The sequence below is a fragment of the Pinus tabuliformis genome, chromosome 7 (assembly GCF_031772625.1).
Source record: "Pinus tabuliformis cultivar Carrire ecotype Pingquan chromosome 7, CPIR1, whole genome shotgun sequence".
In the NCBI taxonomy this organism is placed as follows: Eukaryota; Viridiplantae; Streptophyta; class Pinopsida; order Pinales; family Pinaceae; genus Pinus; species Pinus tabuliformis.
The window spans coordinates 1,551,630,963-1,551,658,212 of NC_142293.1; the positions used below are offsets into that span (position 1 = coordinate 1,551,630,963).

The 27,250-nt window shown below is 40.1% G+C and overlaps 1 protein-coding gene across 1 annotated transcript in view; it reads right to left on the minus strand.

Annotated features, from left to right (window-relative positions):
• Positions 1–13,817: 13,817 nt before the first annotated feature.
• The window catches only part of LOC149253837 (maltose excess protein 1-like, chloroplastic), a 77,049-nt gene continuing 63,616 nt past the window's right edge, over positions 13,818–27,250 (minus strand). Inside the window, exons 3-9 of the mRNA XM_089460030.1 lie at positions 15,983–16,273; positions 15,632–15,721; positions 15,091–15,192; positions 14,870–14,988; positions 14,664–14,726; positions 14,445–14,506; positions 13,818–14,299 (exon numbers count right to left, since the gene is read on the minus strand). Coding sequence (XP_089316156.1) covers positions 14,214–14,299; positions 14,445–14,506; positions 14,664–14,726; positions 14,870–14,988; positions 15,091–15,192; positions 15,632–15,721; positions 15,983–16,273 — 813 coding nt within the window. The 3' untranslated portion in view covers positions 13,818–14,213. The remainder of the gene's footprint in view (positions 14,300–14,444; positions 14,507–14,663; positions 14,727–14,869; positions 14,989–15,090; positions 15,193–15,631; positions 15,722–15,982; positions 16,274–27,250) is intronic.

Genomic DNA, 27,250 nt, shown 5'->3' on the forward strand with positions numbered 1-27,250 from the left:
ATTTCTCGTTTGTTGCCATATATGCCATCGCGAAAGCCTGCCTCCAAAGTGACTAAGGATCTAGACTCTGTCAAATTCAAGGTATTCACACCATTCCTATCGGAGGAAGTACCTATTGAGGGCGAATTGTTGGCTCGGGTACCATATCTGAAGATGGAAGATTGGGATTTGGGCGACCATGAAAAATTTCCACAGCTGGAACCCGGAAAGTATCTAAAGGTGGTATACTATGAGGAGGTGGGCCTCACCAGACTTGAACCAATGAAATGGGCGGTCGGTATAGAGCGCACAGGGTTGTTAAACACATTGCATGTCCCACATTTTAGCCGAAGCGTCATTAACACTATTTGTGTATGCTAGTTGTTGGTGATGGTCCATGCTGGGTGTATCTGGCTGTGAAAGCCCATCCCAATTGACGACATGTTGATATAAAGAATCACAGCACTGCCCTATCAAGGCGCGAACCCTGCAGATGCTTTCGTGGGGAAGTCACAGGAGAAAAATCTTACAGATCAAATGAAAATTGATTTTGGGTTGGTCAAGAAGTCTAGGGGATATGCCATCAGTTCCATCTCAGACGAATTTGTGTGGTTTGTTGCACATATTTTGGCAAGCAAGATCATGCGGAAGTGTCGTGCAAATGAAGTGTCGGCACCAGTGGTATCCTTGGCTGTGTAGTGTAGCAAGGGGGTTCAATTCAATTGGGAAAAATACCTGTGTCAAGAATTCCTAGATGATTTCCGCGAAGTGCAGGAGGACGGAAAATCATTCCACTACGCGTGGCTCTTATTATTGATCGTGTTGATAGCTTGGAGGACACCAGATGATTCACAGTTCCCTACGACAGATCCAAAGTTGTGTGAGGCTGCCAGATTTGCCTCACTGTGGGCAACAAAGGACCTTGCCCGCATAATAGAAAATAAGATGTTCTGGGTATTATTTGAAATGGATCTGTGAATGGTGATTAACCAGAAGCCCACGTTGTCACCGAGTCTATTCATGTAATATCAGTGCATCACTGACTTCAAGACCGATTTCCACCATGTATATATCCACGTGAGGCACGATTTGACGAAGAAATGGACGACACTACCATTTTTTGTCACTGAGGAAGATATCGCCCAATTAGTCCTTCAATGGCCGACTGACTGGCTCCTTCCGACAGACATTGTAGAGGGCGCAGTAGGGACTAGTAAAGAGGCGCAAAAGGAAAAGAAGAAGGTGACCATCGACCTAGAAAATACTACCGTACAGGAACCAGAACGCGAGCAAGAAGAAGAGCAACATACAGAAGAAATTGATCAGGGTAGTGAAGACCCCTATGTAGACTCGAAGGACATTGATTCTCCCTTTATTCTCAAACGGCGACAGAAGACAAGTGCAGGAGGCACGCGTAAGAAGCACAAATTTGAAAAGTCCATCGACCCACAGGCCATGGTCCTCACTAAGGGGGACCTTGACGTAATTGGGGATATCATCAAGTCCGCAGCAGAAGATATCTGGGGCCACATCAAAGAGCAGTACCAGTCCATATTGACGAAGGTCCAAGAGGGCCTCAAAGAATTGCAAGATCAAGTGAGCGTGGTTCAGGCGAGCCAGGTTCAAGCGAGCGTGGTTCAAGCGAGCCAGGTTCAAGCGAGCGTGGTTCAAGCGAGCCAATCTCAAGCAAGTGTGGAATCGACGACATCGAGCAGTGTGTAGTCGGTACTCACTTCAGAGCTTCGTGTTGTACCCCTCACTGATGGATCTTTACACCTAAATGATGTCGCAGATAGGGAGAGCGTGCAGCCACCTAAGAACGTAAGTATTAACCTCGTGGCACTCCCCCTACACACAATGCATGAGTTACACAAGGGTGTAGCAGATAAGCTTAAGGTGCACGAGCAATGCGCTCTCATGGTGATCAAAGATGTGATGATCACTATTCAATAGATGTGCGATGAAAAGCACAAAGCTCCTCAAGATCACGATGAGGCAGCTGCGAGAAGGACGCAGTTGGAGCAGGCCATTTCTAGAGTATGCAGTGAGCTTACAGAACTCCAAATTCAGTCTAAGGCCGCTTCAGAAGACAAAGTACAACAGTTGGCATAGGCGCAGGTGGATAAAGTTAGTTTTGATCTGCAGATGCAAATTACTAAGCTTCAATTGAATCTGCAACCCACCACGCCACCGAAGATCTGAGAGTAGCACGAGGCTACCATCAGAATAGAGAAAGGAAAGCTCGACGTTGTAGTCAAAGATTGTAGCCAATTATTCAAAGAAATGTTGGAATTGTGGGCCTCACTACAAGAGGACCCACGTGTGAAAAGAATTGAAGTAGCCATCCGGGATAAGCAACTGTGGTATGACGAGATAAATGCAACAGCGCGCACCTTAGCACCTGTGCAACGGTTTGCCTGGTTGAAAGAGGGGACATCCCTGCAAGCACAGATCAAGGAGTTGCGGAAGAAGATGTAGATTACCATTGCAGGGATGCGGCCTTGGGAAGAAGAGGTAGGGCAGCGCTCATAGACTGTGGAAGGAATTACCAAGAGTATGCAGCAAACGCAGTGGACAATCGGCTTAGCAAGAGAAGGACCGACTATGGAAAAGTTGGTCGAAGAAGTTGGCAGGCAGTAGTACAATGCACGGAGGTGCTTCACCCGGTGAAGTCTTCCTTCAGCAGCCTGAAAGCAAACATACATAGTGTACCAGCAGAGTGACTCAGCGATGAGTCACATCTTTGTGTTGAGGGCATGTTGGGACGGGGTCCCCTGGGTCAAGTTTTGATAAGATATTGTAAAGTATCCACATTTTGAGGAGCGGAGCGCAAGTAGCGAAGGTCATTAGGAGTCAAGGGGCTTTCGAAGGTCAAAGCCCCTTAGTTTTTATATTGTTTTGAGCTCCGCCCATGCTTTGCGGATCATGGTATTGTAATAGGAAAAGGTATATAAAAAGGCGTCTTAGCAAGCCTAAGAGAAATCAGTAGAATGGGATTTGATATGTTTTGAGGGTGTAAAGGTACGATCTTTCTGTATTTTTGGCAAAGGGGAAGGCTCCTACAGCTGAATGTGTAGAGACCTTGGTAAGTTCGCAGTTGAGTGTGCGGGCCCCTGCAGCTTTGTGTGCAGGGTCTTGAAAGTTTGTATATTGAAGATCTGAATTAATAAAGAGTATTTAAAGCCATTCTGTGTCCAATTTATATACTTATGTATTTTTTGTAATTATGCACAATTGAATGCCATTTATCTGCAGTATTGTCTTGATTGCTCCACGAAGATTTGGATCTACTATTATACGTTATTTTATGCATGATTAAACCCTTGTGCGAAGTTCATTACTCTGTTTAACTAAAAATTGCTTTAAGTTTGGGGATTTCAAGGATAAGGATTCGCGAAGGTCAGATCAAGCTTGAAACTGAAGAAATGCCCTAACCCCACATCACATAGCCTTCAGGATGCAAAAACCTGGTTCTAGCATCCTCCAATACTACCTCGGGTGAGATTGTAGCTTGCGCTAAGCGGGTTGCTGCTGAAAGGGATGGTAGTGTAGGGTTTTGTTGGTTAGCACAACTAACTCTGAACCTAGGTCCAAGCCCCCTCAATCCAACAGTTACTGTTTGTCTTGGGTGATTCGTTGACTGTAATTTTGAGCAAGAATAACTCAGTGAAGTCAACGCATGAATTGTTGAGGGTTAAGGACTATTCATTGGGTGATTCATTGGTCTCTTAATATACAGGATTGTAATTTTATCCTAGCCAAGTCAATGCGGGACTTTGTTTGAGCAATATTACCCTAACTAACACGGGAATTCAAGTTGTTTAGGGTTCATTTGATAGGGGAATACAACTCACAAAATTCATTCATAATAGTGACAAGGACTCTATACCAGCAGCAAGGGATTTGATTATAAATTTTCCTTCACAATATTCTACCTACAGGTAATCCTAAAGCTACCATTGTCTTGAAGTCTAGTTCGTTAAGGTCTAAATCATTTTGTAGTTGTCTTGAGATCAAAACAATGGCTAAGGGCCGCATTAATTCGAGTAGTGTTGTGTTGCATTTGGGCTAGTATTTAGGACTATGTCAAGTCTAGGTCTGCGTCTAAGGCTAGATTGGGTCTAAGTTTAGTTTTGAGTCCAAGTTTTGACCCGCGTTGAGTATAGGGTTGTATCAAGTTTAAGTTCATGTACAGTTGGAAAGTTTGTGTCAAGCATGGAGTCAAGGTATGTGTTAAGTATGTCTAGATTTGAGGTCTATTATTGTATTGTTCTAAGTCTGTTAGGAGCATATATATGTCATTAGTGTCAAGCAATAGTGTACAGCAAGCAAGGGGACACTTCATCACATCAAGGAAACCCAGGTTTGTTTTGTAATCATTGCAGAATTATTACAATCATTATTATTATTATTATTAAACTGACTTGTGGTTGCATACAAAGGTAAGTAATCAAGGTTGGGATTTATTTAGAATTTTTTTCTTTTGGATTGGGATGTATGGGCATCTTCTCTTGCAGGATTGACCATTATTTTGAAAGAAGAACAGTGACAGCTAGACAAGATCAAAACAATGCAGTGGCATCAAAAAGTATGTGAGACTCTCATTAAAGACAAAACAAAAAGCAGTGAAGGCAGTGAAAGTAGATTATCGATGCCTAGAATCACTTGCAAAAACTAAGTGACCAACATCAAGAATAAGCAAGCAGAGCAGTTTATCATTCCTAACCATTTTCCATAGCAAGTTACACCATTAGCATCAAGGGTCATTTTGTATAGCGGTCGTTGAGTTTTGCAAATTAAAGAATTTGTGTCATTGCTCGGAGTTGAAGAAGGCAAATTTGTTTTGGGATAAGGGTTTGTATTATAGTTGGGACAAGGTTTCTAGGTTTGTTGAGTCAAGGGTAGTTTAGGTCCTAGTGTTATTGGTCAGTCAAAGAAAATCAGTGTACTATCGTTTTAACATGGATCATTGTCCCTAGTACGGGAGTCTACACTTTTGTATTTAATTTTTGTCTTTATAGGGTGGTGCTAGGCAGGTGAATGAAGTCACCTACAAGTTGGGGTCTGTAAACACTTCAGGGTGGTAGGGTGGTTCTAGGGTGAGTTGTGGCTCACTTGGGTGTTGGGGCATCCATTCAGCCGACTGCTAATAAAACTAGGGCGTTGGGACGTCCTTTCAGTGGGAACTGGAGAAGAATGTCTTTCTAGAGTTCTAGGAAGTTGTAGCTTTCTTTTTAGTTGGGACTGGAGATTAAAGAACTTATTAGAAAAGTGTTAGGTGGTTTTTGACCCAGAAGGGGGTTTTCCACCTAAAAATCTTGTGCCTACTGTCTCTATTTTTGCATTGTTGGTTACTGCTCTTACTGGACAATAATAATAATAGTTGAAGATTAACTAATGCTCTGAAAAGGTTAATAAAGTGTTGATTGATAAGAAATGTTGATTCACCCCGCCCCCTTCCTCCCCTTTTCAAAAGGCATGTGTAGTCATGAGGGGAAGTTTTGTGTATGTCGATGAAGTCACAATGTGGAACAATCATAATTCCTGCAAACATATTAGTTATTGTATGTTGTAGGTTTATGAGGCGATGGTAATTGTGGGTTGTGTGTTTGATGAGGTACTCTTTTCTAAAACATTTGTAAAAATTTATTGGGATTTGGTTAGTATTGATCTATGTACTTTGGGTAACCTACAGTTTACAATGGAGCCTCCCTTATTAGGGTCTAAGTGATCAAATTGGATTATTAAATAATTTGTCATTCTTCTTGATGCTTTCAGAGTGAAATTTTTGAAGAAATCAACTTACAAGAACAATTTTATCTAAGGGATCCAGTTTGGAGAATGGGATCTAAAATCTTTTGGGGCTAGTTTGAGACTTTAAATAACATTTTTTCGAGCGAAAATTTCCTTCTTAAGTGTCATACCTTGTGATTATTCTACACTTAAAGACCTTTCCAAAAATGTAAGAAAGACGTCAATCAAAGTTTGGTTGCAAGATGTATGCCTCCTAGAAGTTGACTTATTGTTTTTTATTACCATAATTCGAGAGAATGCCACGTCAATACCCATTACTCATGTAAAAGGGGTTATCCACATGAAGACTATGAAGAAGACTCTGGAAGGGTCAAATTTGTAACTCTAGTTAAGAGTTGAAGGAGTCAAACTTAACCCTTGGTTGGCTATCAAGTTGTGTTATAACCAAGCCACTACGAGGAAAAACGGTTCTTTTCATTTTTTATTGTATCTTGTTCCATAGTAGAGCAAAACAACTTGGGAATGGGAGTGAGAGAGGATAACATAGAAGGCTTGTGTTTTGTAGTAGCCCACAGACCACACGTCGTAGGTAACACAATAGACAGTTCCTTATTTGTATTTGCATTATTTCCATTCCAAACAAAAGAGAGCAGAGTAACCTCGTCTTCCAACTAAGTTTTCTCCCAAAAAGATTTCCCAAAGCATATCTCAGTGTTCATTGTGATTGGTGTGTGTGTTTGTATTCTATCGTTCTCTATTTTTCCACATGTTATCTATTGCATGCATAAACAATAAAATCAGTAATAACAAATTTGGAATCTAAACGAATTAACCCTTCATAGAGCATATTTTGGTTTACTTAAATAGATATGTTGTGAAGAACTATCAAGTGGAATATCCACAGAGATTTACAAATCAATAAGCCAACGATATCATTTCTCTTTCCTCTATTTGGGGTTTTAATGAAATTGATCAACTCAATCAAGAGGCATATGGTCATTTTTGCTACAATCTTGGGTGAATTTCTCTTGCAATCGTTTCCTAATAAGAGGTGGCTTCTTGTTCACTTGAATGAGCTTGAAAGGTCAACAACATAACATATTCAATAATGTTATACTTCGTGGGGCCCCAATAAAGATGGAATGGTTTAGGAATTTTGATCTCTTGATTTTCTCATTTCTCACAAGGCAAGGTAGCAAGCAAAAAAATTTCACCTAAAGCTTGATAGTCTCCATCTCTACAAGCTAAAGTTGAACCCTTTAGCATAGCATGGTGCGAGAGTAAAATTGTTTTCTTGTGAGCTAAAAGACTTAAAGAAGGGGGTAAAGTAATGTCTGAAAGAGGAAAGGCATGCTCATTGTGGTAATCAATGCTCATATCCGTTTGAGACCATTTGCAAAGTGAATTGGAGAAGTTGCACGATGGGACTCCTATATAATTGACATGGCCAAGCATGTGTTTGCGCTGAGAACTTGGCAAAATGAGGTTTATGTGTTCATGGGATTTTAGTTAAGAAAGAATTTGGAGATGTCATCATAGATTGATTCTATCAAACAACTTGTTCATAGCATGTCTACTCATCGTAGCATTTTAAAGTCTATTTTAGTTCCTTCTATTTAGTATAGTTATTCTTCTAAGTCCACATCATGTGGGACATCCTTGGCTTCAATGCATGCTTATAATAGAAAGTGGAGTGCATATCTACCAAGAGTATGAGGATCACCAGATGAAAAAGCACAAAATTAACAAAGTTTTGAAGAAAAGAAGCCATGAATTCAATAATTGTATTAATCTCTTCACCTTATGTTTACAAAACTATATGTATACTTTTGTAGTTTGTTCGGCAATAAGTCAGTGCATTGTCATTCCAATGGACATGGATAGATATGTTAGTTTGAATAATTTTTGTTTGAATCTCAAAGATTAAACTATTGTTTTATAATAGTTGCTTGGCTTGTATATAGCCTTTCCTATTTTTAATACATCTTTATCCATCCTAGTAAGATATACAAAATTAAAATGAACAAAAAATTGCAAATCATCAACGAGGTGTTATATGAATGTTAAATGTTGATAATTGTAGCTCAGGTAAGTACTTCTGCATAGACCTAAGTGTCTAGGTGCATAGAAGTCGTCCCAAGATCTCCTTACAACACTTGTTCAAGTGTGAACAAGTTGTTAATGTAACCTAGCCTAATTCTAACTTAGGAACTACATAATTATTGGGTTGGTTTATTGAGCTAAAGTAAACTTAGGTAAAGTAAATTTATTACTTTTGTATATAAATTTTTATAAATTTTAATGTCGTCCCTTGATCTCAACTGAGGTGAGACCAAATCTCGACCATCAATCACTTTGGATATTAGGGCTATAGATTTAGCTCAATGTAAATTTATAAAATCAAGGCTAAGGAAAGGGAGAAGACACGTCATACAACAACACAAGATTGAGAGAGGCATATCCGTGAGGAGTGTGATATACTAGTGTGCTGGGTCTAAGGAAGGGGGCAGCAAGGAGATCCGGATCAACCAAGGAGGGTTTGATCAGTTCAGATCTAGTTGTTGTACATGTAACTTTCCTTAGTGGGCCATTATCCCATGGCCTAAAATGAGAGCCCAAGTTGGTTCTGAATCAAGTTAATGATGAACTAATTTGATTGGGTTGAATCTATTGTGTCATTTTATGAGATTGGTTGTGTTTGCTTTCGTTAATTAATGTTAGGAACCTGGTTGTGCAATTAATCAATAGATCTATAATATGCTAAGAAGTAGGTGACAAGTGCTAATTTTGCAGGAAAAACTAACATTAAAATCCAAAAAATCAAGTAATAAATCATTTTCAATAACAAACCTTTTGAAGGGAACTAATTCGAAATTTGTGACAAAATATTCAAAAGACTCATGAAGACAATAACAAATGGCGAGTTGATAAGCTTGAGATTGTTCAATGTTTTAAGACTTACTATTTCACAAGATCGGATTGCTAACTCTTACATGTAACTCTCAAAATTTGCTCCAAAAGATCATGACAAGGAATTCAGTTATACCATTTGGAATGTATGAAATCGATAATCTCAAAATTCTTCAATGTTTTGAAACTTCCAATTTCAAGGGTTCTCATCGTGGATTATTTCATAAATTGCATTTCTAATTTGTATTTTCCATTCACATTGAATAAGCATTCCTTGGAATCTTTGACATGCACTTGTTCTATCCAACATATACTCCCTATCCCCTCAAGTATTTCTTTATGGTTTTTCTATTTATGGGTCCCATAAATTCTACTTGAGTCCTTTTTTGCTTGTACCATTTAACTTTACTATCAAATTAAAGTCATTTTATGGCAGAACCCTAAACCAAAAAAAAAAAATTGTTTCTTGGTTTTTAGTTCTCAACTCTAGAGTCAAGACTATTGCAAAACACAAGGCAATCATGTTGGCTTCTCGTTTCCCTCTTCAAAGAACCAAAGAACCAAATTCAAGACCATAAGGGGATGGCTTCTATTTTCCCTCTTCAAACAACCAAATTCAATACCACAAGGGGATGGCCTCTTGAGATTCAAAGAGTAAACTAATTATGATAGTCTTGTAGGTTATCCTTAAAGACATTTCTCTATCATAGTCTGCATGCACATAAAGGTTGTCTTTGATACGAGTCTTCAGCTGCGCTTGGTAAGAATAGCTTAAGATCGCAGAATCATCTTCAAATGCCCATAGAATGAAGAAAATAATAGCCCAAAGGATTGTATTATATTAGCAAGGAAAAAAGTCTTATTTTTAAGGAGAAAAGTCTTACCTTAGAGAATAATAATTTACAAAAATAACATCCACTTCGTTGCATCATCCATTTACAGTGCTAGCATCTCTACAATGTCTAATTTGTGTGCTCCAAATTCCACAATGTTGGGGTTGTTAAAGCTTGTTACTTCCACGGTTTTGGGTTGAGATTCTACCATTTTTTGCACAACGCTCCCATTTTACACTACTTTGGGTTACAAATCTGTTGAATTTTTCAAGATTGAGTTGTGGGTATGCCAAACCCCACAATGTTGATTGCATGTATCTTGCTTCTGCAACTACTCTGTGTGCAAATTCCTTGAAATGCAGCAACTGGAAATTATTATTCTAACTAGTTAATTATTAAGCAGTTTATTTGTTACAACTGTTGATTTGGGGTAGCATCGGATGTGCTCTAGCCATGGAAATTGGTGGAGAGACTAAAGCACATGAGATCTCCAAGACCCAGAAATGGTTTGAGCAGATTCTACCCGGTTAAGGAGATATTAAAATAATTAATATATTAAAAAAAATTGTTTCTTGGTTTCTAGTTCTCAACTCTAGAGTCGAGACTATTGCAAAACACAAGGTAATCATGTTGGCTTCTCATTTCCCTCTTCAAAGAACCAAAGAACCAAATTCAAGACCATAAGGGGATGGCTTCTATTTTCCCTCTTCAAACAACCAAATTCAATACCACAAGGGGATGGCCTCTTGAGATTCAAAGAGCAAACTAATTATGATAGTCTTGTAGGTTATCCTTAAAGACATTTCTCTATCTTAGTCTGCATGCACATAAAGGTTGTCTTTGATACGAGTCTTCAGCTGTGCTTGGTAAGAATAGCTTAAGATCGCAGAATCATCTTCAAATGCCCATAGAATGAAGAAAATAATAGCCCAAAGGATTGTATTATATTAGCAAGGAAAAAAGTCTTATTTTTAAGGAGAAAAGTCTTACCTTAGAGAATAATAATTTACAAAAATAACATCCACTTCGTTGCATCATCCATTTACAATGCTAGCATCTCTACAATGTCTACTTTGTTGTGCTCCAAATTCCACAATGTTGGGGTTGTTAAAGCTTGTTACTTCCACGGTTTTGGGTTGAGATTCTACCATTTTTTTCACAACGCTCCCATTTTACACTACTTTGGGTTACAAATCTATTGAATTTTTCAAGATTGAGTTGTGGGTATGCCAAACCCCACAACGTCGATTGCATGTATCTTGCTTCTGCAACTACTCTGTGTGCAAATTCCTTGAAATGCAGCAACTGGAAATTATTATTCTAACTAGTTAATTATTAAGCAGTTTATTTGTTACAACTGTTGATTTGGGGTAGCATCGGATATGCTCTAGCCATGGAAATTGGTGGAGAGGCTAAAGCACATGAGATCTCCAAGACCCAGAAATGGTTTGAGCAGATTCTACCCAGTTAAGGAGATATTAAAATAATTAATATTTTAAATGGAGTTCCTAAGTATAAACTTAGGAAAAATAAAATATTAAAAGGTATTAATATAAAACTGGGTTAGAAGGTTCCAAATGACATGGATCAAACCAAATCTAATCTTAGCCGTTGATTAGAGATGTAATCTCGACCGTTGAAGGACCAACAAGAAAAGTATAAGAGGAAGCTTAAGCATCAATTGGAGAACACACCAGAGTGATCAGTGATTCAATTTTCAAGAGCGGGGTTTGCTAAGAAAAGTCGAATCAATGATCAGTTTGCAGCAAGGAGAAGTGAGTATTGGACAGAGAGGCAGAGATAGTGCCGAGAGACCAGCGCAGAGGCAGAGAGGCAAATGCAGAAGCCATAGCAAGCCACGCAGAGGCTAGCTGAGACAGCGCAAAGGCCAGAGGGTCTACACCATCCACGCAGAGGGCAGCAGGAGTGACACAGAAGGTCATAGAGGTTGCATAGTGCCTCAGAGGGATGACGCAGAAGGTCATAGAGGCTGCATAGTGCCTCAGAGGGATGACGCAGAGGCCAGGAGGGCTAACGCAGAGGGTTTTGAGGTTGACGCAGAGGCCAGGAGGGCTAACACAGAGGGTTTTGAGGTTGACGCAGAGGCCAGGAGGGCTGACGCAGTGCTTCAGTTGTGCTGGAGAGGGCCTCGTGGGGCAGATGTTCTGAATATCTACTTCCAAATAGAGAGGTATTACTGCCAGTTATTTTTCTTTGTCGGGTGAGCCAGATTGGCACCCAATCATACTCAAGGATATACTGCATAATAATATAACCCTCAGAATTGTTGCACCGATTTTCCCGCATTGGGTTTTTCCGGGGACGAGTTGTCCAAAAATAACGGTATCACTTGTGTGTTTGTTATTTCTTTCAGTTGGTGATTTGTAGATGGTTGAGACTGTATTGTGTTTATTTCGATGTTTATATGTTTAAATAACTTGTTTGTTATTAACAAGTAGGAGAAATAAACCAGAAGAATACAAATAAAATTTCTAACGGATAGGCTTAGAAATTTCAACAACAACAAACAACGAATAATTCACAATGCAATTCTTCACAAATAAAAATTATGTTGCGGAAAAAATAAAATATACGGAACTGAGAAATTTAGAGCAATCACACACAATTTGAGGGTTTTATTATTATGCAGCAACATAAATTTTGAGTATAATGAAACGGATGCCAAATTGGCGATCTTTCCTGAGAGATATACTGGCAAAAATATTTGAGGGAATTTACCCTCCATAAGCAATCCTGGCTCAATCTGGCCACTCAAACTGGCAAACTCGAACCCTCTGCGCAAATTTTGCGTCACCCACAAGTCATTACATCAAAACCACCAGAAATGTTAGTAGCAGAGTGAGGGATCACAATTCAAAGAGGGCCCACAAGACATTACATCAAAACCATCAGAAACATTAGTAGCAGAGTGAGGGACGTTAGTATCACATGAACCTAGGGGCTTGCACCCTGAAGCCAATGTTTCAATTCATAGATATTTTGTTGCAGATAATGCCTCAAAAATCACCTCTATCTTATATTTGTTATGCATGTGGGATAATTCACAACATACACCAAACATATATACACAATTAAGAGAGTATTAAGAAGAAAGACACTGCTCCTATTGAAGCAATTGCTATGGTGCGAATCATAAGGTATTTAAAAAAAATTGAGCAAATGGAAGAGGGTAGATGGCCTAAGGTTGTCTTTAATGATAGATTGTGCAAGAGCAAAAAAACTTGGATGCAGCAAAATAACAAATGGTTTAGTAAATGGGGTGTTTGCTTGAACGCGTGTCCCATAAACAGCAAAGAGATAAAAGCTTTTGTTATGGAAAAGTTCCACAAACGTACTCGGGATAAGGAGCTAGGAAGAAAAAAAAATTACTATATTGAAGTGTTTAATCCCACTCATAATCATCAACCAAAAGCATACATAGAGGCCAATATTTCTTGGAGAGCCAAAATTCTTATTGCTCAGTTAAGGACTAATTCTCATCAACTTCATTGTGAAACAGGGCACTGGAAAAGACCAAAGGAAGTGTGGGAGGAAAGGGTATACATTTTTTGTTCTTCCATAAAAGTGGAAACAGAAAAACATTTCATTTTAGAATGTGAGGCCTTCAAAGACAACAAGGAAAGTTATGCAGATATGCTAGCAACTAGCTCTTGGGATAATCTATTTAGCAAGGGGTTTGTTGAGAAGCTGGGAGCATTTATTGTGAAACTTAACAGAAAAAGGGCCGAATACATCAAGCAGATGAAGAAGTAATCTGTCCCATAGACTATCTTTAGCCTCGTGGACATTAAAATAATTTCTTTCTTCTTTCTTTGCAAATTCTGCAATGGAAGTAATGAGGAAAACAAAAGGGGCACCAAATTTTACAATTCCATCATTGTGGAAAAACTTGCCGAGTTTGACTCTTACTTGTGAATCAAACTTAGATTGGCCTTAAAAAAAGGGATTACAATAAAGCTGCGAGGTTGATTCGATGTTGCCGAGTTTAACTCACTGACAGCGAGTTAAACTCGCAAGTGCTCGAAGATCAGAGTCTGACCCATGAATACTTACCGAGTGTTTCACTGATCGGTGGGCTTGACCTACGAGCCTAAGGAAAAACGTGGCCAGTATCAGTATATAAACCAAAAAGTAATTTCTAGTTGGTTTTCGGAAAAACACCCACGTTTCTTTTCCGAGTATTTGGGAAGTCTGAGTCAAACTCTCAGTCTCCAAACTTGCCAGGTTATTCGCCAAGTTAATTTTTTCAACAATGGATTCCATATCTTCAATGCAAAAAATATAAAATAACTGAGATAAAAATATAACTTCCACTACTACTAAACCTAAAAACAGGATAGAAACATTTTATAAACTTATCAAATAAATATAATACAAGAATCAATGAATAACCAAGTTCTGCTTACAAGCACCTGTGCATTGCTCCCTCTAGAGCAAGCCTCCAAAGAAGTCCTGTTTATCATATGACTTTTATTATTTAACAGATTCTGCTTTTTGTCATTCCCCATCCTTGTATTAGGCATAATCATTTGAAAGAGAATGTAGGATCCACAAAGTTTTTTTACGGCCCTTCTAAGCCAATGTGGGAACCATTCATCCAGAAGATATCTACTACTTTCAATTCTTCCAAATGTTTGTATGACATCTTAATCAGAATCCTCAAATAAATGTTCATGCTTTATTAGTCTAGAGGCCGGAAATACACTATTTCGTTTTCTACACGGAACCAGGCATCAGTTGTTTCAGGGAGCTAAATGGCGAGTTCAATCCATAGGCCTTGGCATCCCTCCAAAATATTGTTCCTGTTTCAATAGCAAAAACAAAGTTTAGTAATCAACAAACAAAATGTTCGCCCCTAACAGATTTCCTCAACTTCCTCTTTGTGCTTGCAGTATTCACTTGGTTTAGAATTTAAATGAAACAATATAAATGAGAAAGAAAAAAAACCTAGCCACAATATCAGAGCACTGGTAACTGCCAAGAAGTATGTCTTGCCAATGCCTCTGAAGCTGCATTATTGCCAATAAATCAGAATAGTTAAATAGTCTTTTCCAACTTCATAAGGTTATATACATAAAGTGTGGCTTTCTTGAGTGATTAAATTTTATCAAGTGCAAAAGGATGTGTCTGAATGAACACACGTTGACTGCAATACGAAAAACTTACATGTAAATACTGAGAATATTTCCCCAGCCATACAATAAGGCCGCCCAAGATGAACCAGTGAACCTGGAAACAAAAGAATCAGCGCGTAATTGTTGGGTTTTCATCCACTTCAAAGGAATTATTTTAACAGCATCAAGATAGAATATTTGGCTCTATAGCAGATATACTCGTATACACGATCAAAGAACGAAAGCTGAGATAATTACCACATGATATCACGGGTAAACAGGGCTCGTGGAATCAGAAGACCATTGCCAATCATGGCCAGAAGAAGTGAATCAACCGATAAACCTCGAATGTTGTTAGGATTAAGGTAGTTTGTCCACTGTTACACAAAAATCTATTTTAACCATGCTTTTTAATATTAAATTCGAAGGACACTAGATGCTTGTGAGTGGATAAATGTGAAATGGGAATCAGCACTAACCATTTGTGCTATGGGCATCCACATAAACAGTAAAGTAGCAGTCCAGCCTGAGGTCGATCCCACAAGTTTCACAGCCTTCTCTGAAAGTTTTCCAGATCGAGCCTGTAAAAATCATATTCAGGATCTCAGATGTGGTCAGAGATTCAGCTTAACCCCAGATCTTTTAAGAGGCTTTAGGTTTCTACCTGGATTTTCTTTATTCTTATCTATCCTAATTCTAGTTTCTTGTTATCTACGAACCTGGATTTTCATTATTCTTATCTATCCTAGTTCTAGTTTCTTGTTATCTATGAACCTGGATTTTCTTTATTCTTATCTATGCTAGTTCTAGTTTATTGTTATCTATGCTAGTTGCTAGAACAGCACATTATCATTTTGACCACAAATAAAGAAGCTGCTGAACCAACAAATTCTCAGAAAAGTCTATGATCATACAAAAGAAATAAATAACACTTTGGAAAAGGAAGTCACATTGTCAATGAGCCTTCTTACTACAGTTGCTGCACTTAAACATAAACATGAAAAAGAATACAAGCTCTACCAGAATAATAGTTGTTAAGGACAATGCAAATGATAAAATCCCTGGTAGAATGCTTTGAGGTAGATAAGGGACGAAAGTCGACCACATAACCTGCAATTTAACAAAAATTAAAAAGTTAAACTATAGATTAACAGAATTTCTTCATCACTACTCTTTTGAATGTGGGGCTTGCAAGCCCCACTTGGATCAGAAATTTAATTTTATTAAATAAGCTTTTTTAAACAATGTCTTTCGTCAAGCCAAAGTTAAACTGGAAAAAAAAAATAGCAGGGGTAAAGATTGCTGCTTATAGACATGGTATATACCAAATATAATATTAAAATTTCCCTAATGAATGTATAGATATTGTACCTGTGGAAGAACAGAGAGTCCACCAATTGTAATACAATCTTCCCAAAGCCTCCATATGCTAGCATTAAGCAGATTGTAATAGTTGAGAAAATTCAAAATTAGGCCTAAACCTACAGCGACAGAAGTGGCAATGAAAAGGGTAGAAGGCATGGCTCCAGCCATAGCAAGCTGGAAAAGAACACAATAAATCGATATTACTCCCACTGTCTGTACAACTATAGTTCCAGACTCCCTTTTCTTTACAAAATATGAGAGCAGCGAGAGATTTCCCAACAATCCAGTTAATTGCCCCTGCATTAAAATTTACAACCCATTCCAATTAACAAGGATGATTTAAGGAAAAGAACATTATGTGCAAGACTGCTCACTTAAAATTTTATAATAAAATGCAGCCCTTTTCATTTTCATTATAATATATGATACCAATAAGAGGTCTTGACATCCCAGTTCTCTAAGAAATGAAATAAAATGAGAGATTTCTCAACTGCCAACTTCACTGCCCACATTTACCCATTTTCTCCTTGAAAAAAGATTTTATGATTGCATAATGAGTTATAAAAAACAGGTATGCTTATATTTTATAAAAACATATCACTTGCAGAGTATGTATATCTCAAAATATGAAAACAGCAACCCAGCAAATGCCCTAAATTTAAACAAACTTTTCGAAACTTCAATTTTCATATATTTAAAAAAACTGCAAAACCTAAGCTATGGAAGTTCTATTACTCGCTATTTTAGATCTAAAATCATCATTATGTCCACCTGCTTTAGAAGAATTTGCCAACACCCCAATTAACCCGCTTCCCCCTCCCCGCATTACATACCAGTTTCTCTTTAGCCTAAATGCTGACAGCTGGGGCCTTGTTTGTGACCTGTAAGGAAATAGCATCTCTTATATTATGAATGAGGATTAGAAATAGCCTCCAATAACCATGCTGATCCTTGTGTGCTCCTAAAAGGAATGTCAGCAGCCAAGCAAATGGCTGTCAAGCAGCTCCAATGCATCTGTCATTATAAGCATAATGAAAGATGAATTCAGAGACAACTAATTATGCTTAATCAGATAATATCAATCCTTAGTAGCTTTAAGGAAGGGTTATAGTTCACTGACTTCATCTGTGTCACCAAAATTGAAATGAAAGGGCAGATCACCTCAAAGAGTGTGGCAGAATGGCGTGTCAAACATTTGGTGATCCACCATTTTAAATAACCGTGCTTCCTCCCATTTGCATATCTTCTCCGGCATTCTCAGTCTGTTCTCTCCTAGAGTTTGCAACTGACACTAAAAGGCTACATCTATTCGCTTAAAGGAACTGAACCAAGAAGAATGCCCTTCAGGAGTCTTCAGGGCTTGCGCTTAGCTGAGGATATTGAGACCTCTGAGCAGAGCTGGAAGCCTGCAAGATCTCAAATCCAGGTCAGCAATATGGAGCTTGATAGGAGAGACAAGGTGTCTCTCAAAGAAAAGATGGAAACACTAATTATTATGAAAAAGTGCAAAGAAAGGAACAAGGTACTGGAATGGGAAACCAGACAGATCAACAAAAGCATAAGGCTACAATTCCTCGGATAGAGGCTTCCAAGACTATGGCTTCAAGTTGAAATCCTGTGATAGTTCAAGGCTGATCACAATAGAAAAAGAGATTACCCAATCAAACGAATACTTGGAGGAGCCCAGCATAGTTAAGAAACACGACAGCCTTGCCCTGTTTCTGAGAGAAACAGCCTGGAACTGGAAATGGAAAAGTATTTTCAGACAGTAACATCCCATTTCTCATGTGTCCAAGCTGTATGTCCCATCTTGGGGGCTGTTTCGGGCCTGTTGACGGCTGTTTCTCATGTAGACCAATTTCTGCTATCATATGTTTGTCAATGTGCCAGTGTAATAGTGCACTTGATGATAGATGAACGGTCATCTTATGTATTTATGCATTTTACAAGTATAAACTGATATTTTACATCGTTGCAAACTTTTTATTTCAAATTTTACATTGTGAATGTGATATATCTATCTAGAAATTCCAATGCTTTGTAATTTTTGCATATGTATCATACCTTGGAACCTTATGTAACCCAAAACCCTATACCCTAGGGCCAAGACCCTACAACATTTCTCCTCCCCAGAACCTTAGACCTCTTGTTTCCCAGTTCAAACCATTTCCAGTTTCCTGTTTCTGCTAAAATGCTAGCCCAGTAGCAGTAGATAGCCCATGCAGTAAGCCAGCTAGCAAGTTCATGCAGCCAGCCAATCAGCTAGTCAAGAGATTGCTCCCCATCCTAGCTGCCAGCCATTCCCTATGGTAGGCTGACAGTCCCAATTTTGATTATGCATTTTCATATAAGCTGTATCAGAGACTAGTAGGAAAACACAGGCCTTTTGGTTTAGAAATTCAGACAAGTTGAGAGATAAATAAGATATGAGAAGATAGTTTAATTAAGATCCAATAAATGACCACAGACCTTTTGGTTTAGAAATTCAGACAAGTTGAGAGATAAATAAGATATGAGAAGATAGTTTAATTAAGATCCAATAAATGACCACAGAAGTAGGTCAATGAGACTAAAAAATTAAAATGCATATCAGTGTAAATAGAAGTGGGAGGGCCAAAGCGGCTTCTATAGCTAGAAGCTATTAAACAGAAAACTAATTAAGTAAATAGCTAGAAGAAAGAGACAAAACATGAATGCCAACACATAGACAGAACAAGATCATGTCAAGGCATGCTGGAGCTAGAAGCTGAAGCTGACACAGGGGGCAGAGAGGAAGGCTCCTCAACCAAATCATCAATAACTGTGATGGGGCCAATGCATTGTCTGGCAATGTCATCTAGAGAGGGCCGAAGGCTAAGGAGGATTGGCTGTACAATCCTGGGAGGAACCCTTGTTAGAATTGTAGAACAAGAAGGCCCAACACTCCTAATATCAAATCTCTGAATGAATGACTAGTTGCTCTATGAAGCCTAGATAGTAATCCTATATTTGGAGGGAGTCTGGCTTTAGGCCCTCTTAGAATCAATCTAACTATTAGTTTCATGAACTCTATCCTGAGGTCTGGGACAAGGGCTTTATAGAAGTTCTATGGAATTCGACCAACTTGGTAGGGGGGGCGCAAGAGGAAGTCTAAGGTCTCATTGATTTGATGTCTACAATGCTTGGATATCCACTTGCCACTTGTTGCTCAAGCAAACAAAACAAAAGGGAAGAAGGAGGTGGTCCTCCCGAAAGGCTCAAGACAGGGAGATCCATGTAAGCATTGCAATCTATGCCTGAGAACCTGGCTCAGAAAAAGGGATAGACATCTCTAATTTGGATAACGAAATATGTAGAGAGTGAGCATCTAGAATCCCAATAAATGCAATAAACCATATATGGGTAAATGAAGATGTGGTATTTCTATAACGCTATCCCCTATAGGTGGCAAAGCCAATAGATCCTATCAGAGTGAGGGAAGTGGTGATCCATCTCAACCTAAAGCAGATGAGAATCAACCCAAAACTAACCAATGGCGTTCCTAAGGGTGTGCATCCAATGCTTGTGCACATACGTGGCTCTGATAATAACATCATCTCTCAACTACATAAAGTGCTTGAAAGAGAGAACCATTTCAAATCCAAAGACTTTCCAATCCAAAGGTGCAATCCCAGTGACCTAAATATAATGCGAATAGGTGTCCTCATCTCCATTTTCTGGTTTATTTAGATGCTAGGAGTGTTATATTTTTACCTTGTTGCTCAGTCAGTTTTCGTCAACAATGATGGTGCTCCAACTTCATTGTCCTGGTTCTTGCAGACAATAGTAGAGAGAGGGCTGTGTATGAGCACATAACACTAGTTGAATAAAGGAAGTGCATAGCAATTATGTAAAACAGAGATGGAGAAGGCACATGCATGCCTCCAGCATACATGCAGCAAGCTGCAACATTAGAATACTTCCAAAATTAAATTGCTGTTAAAATTTAGCACTTCAATTAGCTTTTCTATTTTAGGGTTTGCTTTTGCCTAGATAATCTAGTGTTAGAATAGAGTGCATATCCCTAGGACTTCTAGGGCATTCATATGAGTAGCTGGGGAGGGCCTAGATCCCAAGGAGATGTGTGCATGCATGCATGCCACAGTTATCTTCCAATTGGGGTGCATTATTTCTAGCACTTCTATCCATGCGGGAGGGCACACTGGCTGAGTAGATTAGGGTTAATGTTTGATTGAGTCGCCTTGGGCACTCCATGCATGTGCCTAGATACATTATATCTTCCCTCTTTCTCTTGTCATATAAAAGAGACATGGGGCACACAATTGTTAGTTGGCAAGTTTGAATTTTGAGTGTAATTTTTCTTCTTTCAATATCCATTCCACCATGCCAATGGAAGGGAGGGAAAGATACATGGGGAGGAGCCCTGGAGTGTAAATTTTCCAAACCCCAGGCAAATATTGTCTGAGAGTTCTTTATTAACTAAATCTGATTTTGAATTTTTTCAATAACAAAAATAAATAAATAAATAAAATAGGAGCATGCATCAATCGCACAGATGGCTGGAAAATACAGCAAAAGCGTAAAACACAAAACACAAAATCTGTCCTTCAAATCAACTTATCATTGATGACTCAAAACTTACAAGAACACCTCAAAAATGAGTTTCTCTGCTTGTTGAATGAGAAAACTGTGAAACAGGTCTAAGAATCCTGCAATATGACTATCCATTAAACTATATGGACTATACAAACTATCCATACAATTGTATGGATCTATACAGTCTGTCGTTACAACTGTACAAAATTTACTGTGCAGATAGATCTGCAACCTGCAATCACTATTGGGCTGCTCTTCTCACTGCTACATTGTTTTCTCCTTTCCTCGGCCTCTTTCTTCACCTTCAGATGAAACTCTCTTTGTGAAAAATCAATGTGTCTTTTTCCTCTACCTTGCTTTGCTGTCATATCTCCATTTTTATTTTCCTCCATAGTACAGCCAGAGTGGATTTCCAGGGCACGGGATGGCCAGATCATGGGAAAAGGTTTATGTCATCAAGGGTTCCAAGGGAGTTTTGAGGAGTTTTTATGGGACCCGATGGCATTCACTTGGCATATTCCATCACCCACATAGTTTGCCTTTTGTTCCATTGCATTCCGACAACTATCAGAAAATTTGGGGCCTAACTTAATTAATTATGCTCGAGGTGGCATTCCGGGAGGCTTAATTGATGGAACACCTCAGTGTAAAGATCTACGGGATGGAATCATGGGATGCTGAGAAGTGGCTTTCAGTGGTCGGGGAGAGTATGGTGGCCAATCTACCATTTCCCACATTAAAAAGAATATTTTAATTGGAATAAAATAGGAGATTCTAGCGAGGTCCACCAGATTTATAAAAAGAGGAGGCGGCCATTACAGACATCTTGGATTTGTGATTTCTTCTTGTGGAGAGCTTTGAGAACTCAGTTGTCTACTTCAGTAGTACCCCCAGGACGGAAACCCTTGGGTGATCTTGGTGAGAGTGGACGAAAACCCACCTCATCTCCCTGGTGGATCCAGCGAGAATTCACAGGTGCAGTGATTGATTTCAGTTCAGTTTTGGGAGGGCCAGTTTCAGCATCAGAGCAGATCAATTTTAGAGACCAGATTGTCTATCTCAACTATTTCAGCTATATCATCATGTACACTCTGTCAGCCATTTATTATAATGCAAGCTGAGATTATTTCTGCATGCACTCTGCAATCTTCTGTTAATCGAATAGTAATTTTATGGTGAAATTTTTGGTTGAGTTAAATTTCTGCATAATTAGCAAATTATCCCGTTTGGGACATTACAGTGGTATCAGAGCTGGTGTTCCTGCTAACTTGAGGGTCTCAATTGCAGATTGTTCCAGCCTCCAGGGTATCAAGCTCCAGGTTGATGGCAAATTTGTCGCACCTTTAGAAAATGTCCTACAAAATGCCTGACAAACTGTTGCAAGCATAATAAGAGTTCAACAAATTTGCTCAATATTACAAGTGAGTGAGCGGGTGATTTTCGTTTTAAAATTGGGCCAATGTTTTCAAAAGCGGCTGATGATCAAGCCAAGCAACTATAAAGTAATTATAAAGGGGGTCGACTCATTCTTCAAAATCCGGCCAGTTGTGAAGACGTGGAACATTATTTTCTTAATGGCCGTAAAATACATTATTTGTAAAGGACCAAGTATTATTTTATTCAAAACTATTTGCAAAAGGCCAAGTATCATTTTTTTGTTCACAGTCAACAATCACCAGGAGGAACGACATGAATTGACGGCAAAATCGATGGAACCAAAAAGATGAGTATATTGATGATGTGGCTATCGCAGGCCAAATTAATAGCTACTTGATTATTTGGGAGCCGCAGTCCGCATAAAGGCTTAACGTTGTGGCCTGATCAAATCAAAATTATAGCTGGTAAGTTTATATATTCTGCACAGGGTTAAGGATCGATGTCAAGATTTTGAAGGCGCATTTTACAGTGGCCAAGGGTTGCAGATCAATTAATCTTCTAAAGACCGAAATCGTCAAAGCCAACACGATTTTATTAATCCAGTTGAAGGATGAGTGAGGCCGCATCTAATTTTCCCCCTGCCAAAATTTGTTTCCTTGCATACTGGAGCAGTAACCGAATCTAATGAATACCAAACTGAAACTAATATATTTTCTGACAGCGTGGCTGTGTTAGCAAATGGTGTGGGTATTCCCTGCAACAAAGGTTTGAAGCTCAAGGTATTCGCTGTGGTCTGTTGAACGCTTGATCGGGTCATTTGGTCAACCAATTCAACAGAGAGAGCAGCATAAAAATCTGCCTTGGTAACAGATTACCATACATCTCTTGTGGGCCAAACCTAAGTTTGTTGCTGGGTGTATTCGTTATAAAAAATCAAGTCCTGAAGTTGGTTTGAGCTGGGCATTTGCGTTGTGTTCAAGTTGAAGAGCTGGCACACCTTTGGATTCAGCGTATTATTGTGAAGGTTGTTTACTCAATCAGACTGCAGTTTACTCATTAGAACTTGGATACTATGGTTGTAGTTGTTTGAAAGGGCCAATGTCATCACTGGGGGTGTATTACTGAAGATTAGTATGCAATAGCTGCTCAGAAATCCCCCTATTATCTCGCTAAAAAATTTAGCAGCACTGCATCATTGTATTGAGTGTTACCTTGGCAATTAATTTGGGACTGTGTAATTCTGAACTTGATATACCTTATTATATTGTTGTTTGGAGTTTAGTTTGGGGTGTAATTGCTGCTGTGATTTCCTGTGTGGAGCTTAAAATTATTAAAAGTTCACCTACAGCCATTGGCACAACAACAGTATGACAAAATACCCAAAGAAAAAACTCAGTAAAAATCAGAGAATTTAGCAGGTCTTTTGAGGTACTTCTAAGGGAGTATCTTACAGCTCGGAAGTGTGAACATTTCTGAATCTAATACATCAGAAACCCCTACTGCAATATCTAGTTTATTATCTCCTACTTGTTCTTTACATTAACAAGTTATTTATATGCATAAATATCAAAATAAACACAAATGCAACCTTCACAAACATACAGATCAGCAACTGAAATAAACTAAGACAACACAAGGGACATCGTTATTTTTGGACAATCGTCCTCGGAAAAACCTAATGTGGAAAAACTGGTGCAGCATATAGAGGGTTTTATTATTAAGCAGATTCTAAATACAACTAGGGTGCCAGAAATGGCTCACCCTTCAGAGAATTTCCTTGGCAGCAATACCTCTATCCGGAGACAGATATTCTGGTTGATCAACAATCGGATGAACGATCCCACAGCAACTTCGGTTGTTCCTTGTGCTAGACAGCGAAAGCTGCTCCATGCACTCTTTGGAACTGCGTCACCCTCTTAGGGACTGCATCACCCTCTCTGGCTTAGCATCAGCCAATCAGCTCTCAGTCTGTCCCACTAGATCACCTCAGCGCAGCCTCTGAAGTCCTCTGCGTCAGCCTCTTGGCCCTCCTACGTCCTCTGCGCTAGCCTTCTCAGCTTCTGCGTCAACCCTTGTTGCCTCTGCGTCAGCCTTCCTAGGCTTTGCACTGCCTCTTCTAACACTTTGTTGCCTCTTTGATATGTATTCCTCGGCCTCCTGCCGAGCTGCCCCTCACTGCAACTGATCACTTGTTCGATTTCCTCAACAAACCACGCCCTAGAAAATCGAACTGACTGATCTCTCTTGGTATCTTGGTGTGTCTCCAACTGACCCTCAAGCCTCCTCTTATACTTTTCCTGTTGACGATTCAACGGCCGAGATTAAGTCCCTAATCAACGGCTAAGATTAGATCTGGCTTGATCCTCGTTATTTAGAACTTTCTCACCCATATTATATTAATACACATTAATATTTTAATTTTCCTAAGTTTAGACTTAGGGTCTCATTAAAAATATTAATTATTTTAATATCTCTCCATCCAGGTGGAATTTCCCCAAACGATTTATGGGTCTTGGAGATCTCATGTGCCTTAGCCTCTCCACCAATTTTCATGGCTAGAGCACATCCGATGCTACCAAAAATCAACACTCCCTCTTAGCGAGGAATGTGCTCTAGTAATGCTTCACCACAGAAACATCACACTGATCCTCCACATCGGTACCTATGCGGATGCTTGGCCTGCAACCTCACATCCTCTGCACTGCTGCTTCTTGTACCGTTGCCTATGACACTGCCACTGCCACTACTACATCTGTACTGCAGCTCCCTCTCAACATGTTGCCCATGCTGCCCATAGCACTGCCACTGCTAATTGTTGCACTGCAACTCAGTTACCGAGAACTAAGTAACTGACTTCACCCAAATACTAACATCCTGGTCAGCCTGGAAGCCTTGTGATGCTGAAGCTACTTCTGCTGCTATCCTGTGCTCCCTCTGCTGCCACTACGCGGCTGCAAACACCTTTGTGCCTCTTGCACTGTTGTAACCTCTACTACGCTGCTACAAACTTCTGCACTCTAGCACTGCTTTGTTGCTCCATCACACCTTACCTCACCCGACACCTGTCATCATGCTACTGTCGTTAAGGGCTCCCGTAGCCGTATGTGATCCAAGAGTTTGGGTACCTCAAGGATCCTGCCCCTAGCATGTAGTCCTCCTGACTACAACTCGATGTCACCCCACCTCTTCTCTAGAGGTGCATGAGCACTCACGGCACAATCGTCATCAGTCTCAACATCCTTCTCCGCCTTAGCTGGAGCTGCCTTTGAATCAGAAGCTTCTCCCTTGCCTTTCTTCTTGGGGCACTGAGATGCATAATGTCCCAGCTCCCCACAGCTGAAGCACTTGACCTTGGAGATGTCCTTCTTCTTCCTCTTCCCTTGTTGTCCCGCAGATGCTAGAGCTGCATCCTCCTCCTCTTTCTTGACTCAAACTCCCTTACCACTACTCCCTGCCTTGGTCATCCTCCTGATCTCTTCCTGTCGAAGAGTTGCCCACATCTCCTCCCAACTGGGGAGAGTCACTCTGCCCAAAATGCTTTGGACAAACGTCTCCCAGTCCTCGGAGACTGCATTCAAAGCAGTCCTGACCATAAACTCTGGATCTGGTGTAGACCCCACGAAAGTAAGTTGGTCGCAAATTCCTTGCAACCTGAGGAGGAAGTGATCTATCTCCTCTCCTTTCTGCATCTGATATGACCTCAGTTGATTCTCCAATAGCATCTTCCGCTACACGGAAGAGCCCTGGTATAAGGTGGTCAGGGCCTCCCACATCTCCCTTGTTGTGTTCTTCTCAGCAATATGTGGTATGACATGATCTTTGACCCCGTCTAGGATCATGCATTTTACCTTCGCCTCAGCCTCCTCATACTTCTCATTAGCATTCGGGTCAACTAGGACAGCTACGGTTTTCAAGGCAGAGTCCTTGATGCGATGTTTATCCAGGATCCTGGCCTTCCAGATAACAAAATTGGAAGCCCCGTCCAATCTGTCCTGATCCCTCAATCTGTTCACTGCCATCTCTGCTCCTCTTCTAGACTCCCTCTGAGTCTTGACTTCCCTCCTGGAAATCGGCTAACTGTTGAATCACTCCTCTCCAATCCCCTTTGTTGTTGCAACTCGGATTTGGATTTCTTGGCTAGAAATCCGTCAAGGTAGTGCTTCCCTCTACCTTGGTTCCGTCTCCTTAGACATTGTTCTTCTCAGATAGAAACAGCGTCCCACCAGCTCCTCAAATCACAATCTGCACAGCTCCCTTAGCCCCGGCAACTAAAGAATCTGAGCCCTTCTGGCTCTGTGCAATCACAGTGAGAGCTGGATCAGCTCCTCCTGGCCTCAGCGTCAATCCTTCCTGACTGAGAAAGATGATCGGGCACTGTGTAGGCCTGATCTGCCCCTCCTCTGCCTCTGCATTGGCTCTCTTCCTGGCTCAGAACGCTGACGCAGGCTCTGCGTGAGCCTCTGCATCAACCTCTAAGCACTGCGTCACCTCTTCTCTTACCGCTTCAACTCTGGATCAGCACTGTCTCTCGGGACAGCTGCCCTTCCTGCAAATTTTTCAAATTTCTTCTGCTGGCGTCTTCAGTCCTCCTGTGATCTACAATGGCCCTGATACCATGCGAACATTTCTGAATCTAATACATCAAAAACCCCTACTGCAATATCTGGTTTATTATCTCCTACTTGTTCTTTACATTAACAAGTTATTTATATGCATAAATATCGAAATAAACACAATTGCAGCCTTCACAAACATACAAATCAGCAACTGAAATAAACTGAGACAACACAAGGGACACCGTTATTTTTGGACAATCATCCCCAGAAAAACCCAATGCGGGAAAACCAGTGCAGCATATAGAGGGTTTTATTATTAAGTAGATTCTGAATACAACTAGGGTACCAGAAATGGCTCACCCTTCAGAGAATTTCCTTGGCAGCAATACCTCTATCCAGAGACAGATATTCTGGCTGATCAGCAACCAGATGAACGATCCCACAGCAACTCTAATTGTTCCTTGTGCTGGACAGCGAAAGTTGCTCCACGCACTCTCTGGAACTGCGTCGCCCTCTTAGGGACTGCATCACCCTCTTTGGCGCAGCGTCAGCCAATCAGCTCTCAATCTGTCGCACTGAATCACCTCAGCGCAGCCTATGAAGTCCTGTTCGTCAACTACGTCAGCCTCTACGGCTTCTGCGTCAGCCTCTTAGCCCTCCTACGTCCTCTGCGCTGGCCTCCTCAGCTTCTGCGTCAACCCTTGTTGCCTCTGCGTCAGCCTTCTTAGGCTCTGTTGCCTCTTCTGGCACTCTGCTGCCTCTCTAA